Source organism: Empidonax traillii, unplaced genomic scaffold, assembly GCF_003031625.1.
Source record: "Empidonax traillii isolate 1590-97213 ecotype Southwest subspecies unplaced genomic scaffold, ASM303162v1 scaffold2793:size20490, whole genome shotgun sequence".
NCBI lineage: Eukaryota > Metazoa > Chordata > Aves > Passeriformes > Tyrannidae > Empidonax > Empidonax traillii.
The window spans coordinates 17,994-20,490 of record NW_020957986.1 but is presented as its reverse complement, the minus strand read 5'-3'; the positions used below and the strand labels follow the sequence as shown (position 1 = coordinate 20,490).

General features: G+C 41.8%; 1 protein-coding gene across 1 annotated transcript in view; it reads right to left on the bottom strand.

Moving 5' to 3' along the window:
- Nucleotides 1-288: 288 nt before the first annotated feature.
- The window catches only part of LOC114072233 (small G protein signaling modulator 3-like), a 6,268-nt gene continuing 4,059 nt past the window's right edge, over nt 289-2,497 (bottom strand). The window contains exons 5-6 of the mRNA XM_027910154.1: nt 1,854-1,908; nt 289-409 (exon numbers count right to left, since the gene is read on the bottom strand). Of these exons, the coding sequence (XP_027765955.1) occupies nt 405-409; nt 1,854-1,908 (60 nt within the window). The 3' untranslated portion in view covers nt 289-404. The remainder of the gene's footprint in view (nt 410-1,853; nt 1,909-2,497) is intronic.

The window sequence follows — 2,497 nt, the reverse complement described above, 5'->3', positions numbered from 1 at the left end:
ACATGACTGCACCTACATTTCCAAACAGGAAACCAGTGCGTGATCAGCCACATATGAGGAAGCTCTGCTTTGAGCCTGCAAAGACTGACTAGCTGCACAGCTGTGCAGAGCAGGACTAGCTCTCCTGCATTTCCCTGTTGCAGTGCCCATCCAACAGGAAAAGAGCAACATGCACATCTTGCTCTCCACCAAATTACTTTTCATTGTTTCTTTCTATTCCTTCATTGGAAATCTGGTTCAACTCCCTGAGTCTCAACTAGAAGAAGCCCTGGCTGACCTGACCTAACATGAGCAAGAGCCTGGCTTCGAGCAGGAGATGCTGGAACACAGACAGCGAGAGGTCTCTTCTAAACAATGCTCCTGTGCTTCTGTGACTCCTGTCCAAGTTACTACTACATCTGAATTCACTCTAAGGAAGAAGAATTAAGCTCTGGGTAAGTTCTTATTCCCTCCCAGATGAGGGATATGTACCAGTGCCATACAGTAACTATCACAAGCAGAAGACTTTCCAATGCTCGATTGTCAGTTCCCAATATAAGGCGAAGTTTTCCTTCTTCTCACTTGGGCTGAAGTTCTCCATTCTGGTCAACTTCTTGTTTTTAATCAACATTTCAAATACTAGGAATAATGTTGGGTAAAAAACATGACGGTCCTTGTACAGAAACCCCACTAAAATAAGAAAACACTATCAATCATCTCAGTTCTACCATGGATATATTTTGGAGCTTGAACTTAAACTTTATCTTTGTGCACGTGTATAACTCACTATTACCATCATAAAACTACTCAAACATGGTAAAGGAGACTGTCTGAGACACAAGAAAGATGTATGTGACAGCCAAGTTCCCTACCAGTTCAGTCTGTGCTGACTGTATGATAACATTACATACAAGGGCTCTGAGTGTAGGTTGCTCAAGCAACTTCTCCGCATTTCTTCACTTCTGCATGCCTGACTTTACAGCTTCATTGGGATCCTACCAGAATTTTTATACATAATGCTCTATGTGGAAGCATAGAGGAAGCCTGTGACAATATATCACCTTCTTGGAGAACATCAGAAAAACTGTTCTCTGGAAAGACCAGTAAAACACAATTTTAGATTTATTCAGGCCATTTCAACTACAACAGGAACATTGTTGGAACCCTGTAAATTCAGTATGTTGTCTTCCTCCAGAAAAAAAAATATTCCTGTGGTGACATGTGGCAACTTCAAGAAAGCTAACCAGTTGCAAGGATGGTGATGACAATAAGGCTTACAGTAGAAGGGACTCTAACGGAGTCAAAGAAATAAGTTAGTGTTAAAACCATGCAAAATCTATTCTGGCTGTGTGCATTATGGACATTTTTTGGCTTAGCTCATAAGTGAAGAAAATTAAGACTCAAAAGTGTTCATAGCACTGAATTCTCAGAGTAAGTAAGGGGAAACATAATGATGTTTTGCATTTATAAATTCTGATGGGTGGCACACTGGACATCCTGTCCTGTCTCAGATCTTCAGAGATGTTCTTGAACTGAGCAGAGTAACATCAGGAGAGTATCACATCCAGCCTGTGGACTGCATATGGTCTGCCAGAAAATGTGTCTGCCCTGTTGATCAGTGCAAGGACATTACAGCTGGGCTGAGCTGCACCTGCTGTTGGTCACCATTCATGGACTAACAGTCTAACCTAAAATTTACTTTCTGAGCTCAAAGCAATCAAGTAGTAAACTGCACTTCTTCCCTCTCATCCTTCAGTTCTGTCTCCCTTCTCTCCAATTCCTCAGTCCCAGTGTTTCCCTGCTTTGCTCACTTCCCTCCCTCCTGGGCTTCAATAACCATCAACAGCATATGAAGGGCAGATGGTTGTTCTTACCGAAAAGCAGAGAGGTGATGCCAGATTTCCTGCGCTGAGTCCTGCGCCGCACGATCTGAGGGAACGGAAGAGAGAAAACAAAGCGCACACATTAGGAGAGATTTCAGAAATTAAATAAACCAACCCTCCACACCAGTCAGCTCTGGGTAAGGGGTCCTGACAGCTAGCATTAGAAGGGGCAGGCAAGTGAACTGGCAATTTTAAACAGGAGCTATTCTAGTCTTAATGCAATGAATCAGCTCCACTGCTTGATCTCTCCCATGTGCAACAGGTTATTTATAGCTTAATTATTATTAAAGCATAATTGAAGTTCAAGAATCAACCACAACTCACTTGAATAATTTTATTTGTTGCAGCTACACATGTAATTGTATATAAATTTCTAAGTGGATGACTATTACATTTTAGAATTGCAGGAGTGTCTTGTCTGCAACTGTAGATTTTAGTCCAAGATTATAGAATCATAGAATAGAATCATAGAATAGATTGGGTTGGAAAAGACCTCCAAGATCATCAAGTCCAACCCCTGATCCAACTCCAATTACTATATCATGGCACTAAGGGCCACATCCAATCTCTGCTTAAAAACCTCCAGGGATGGTGAATCCACCACCTCTCTGGGTAGGCTGTTCCAATGCTTGATT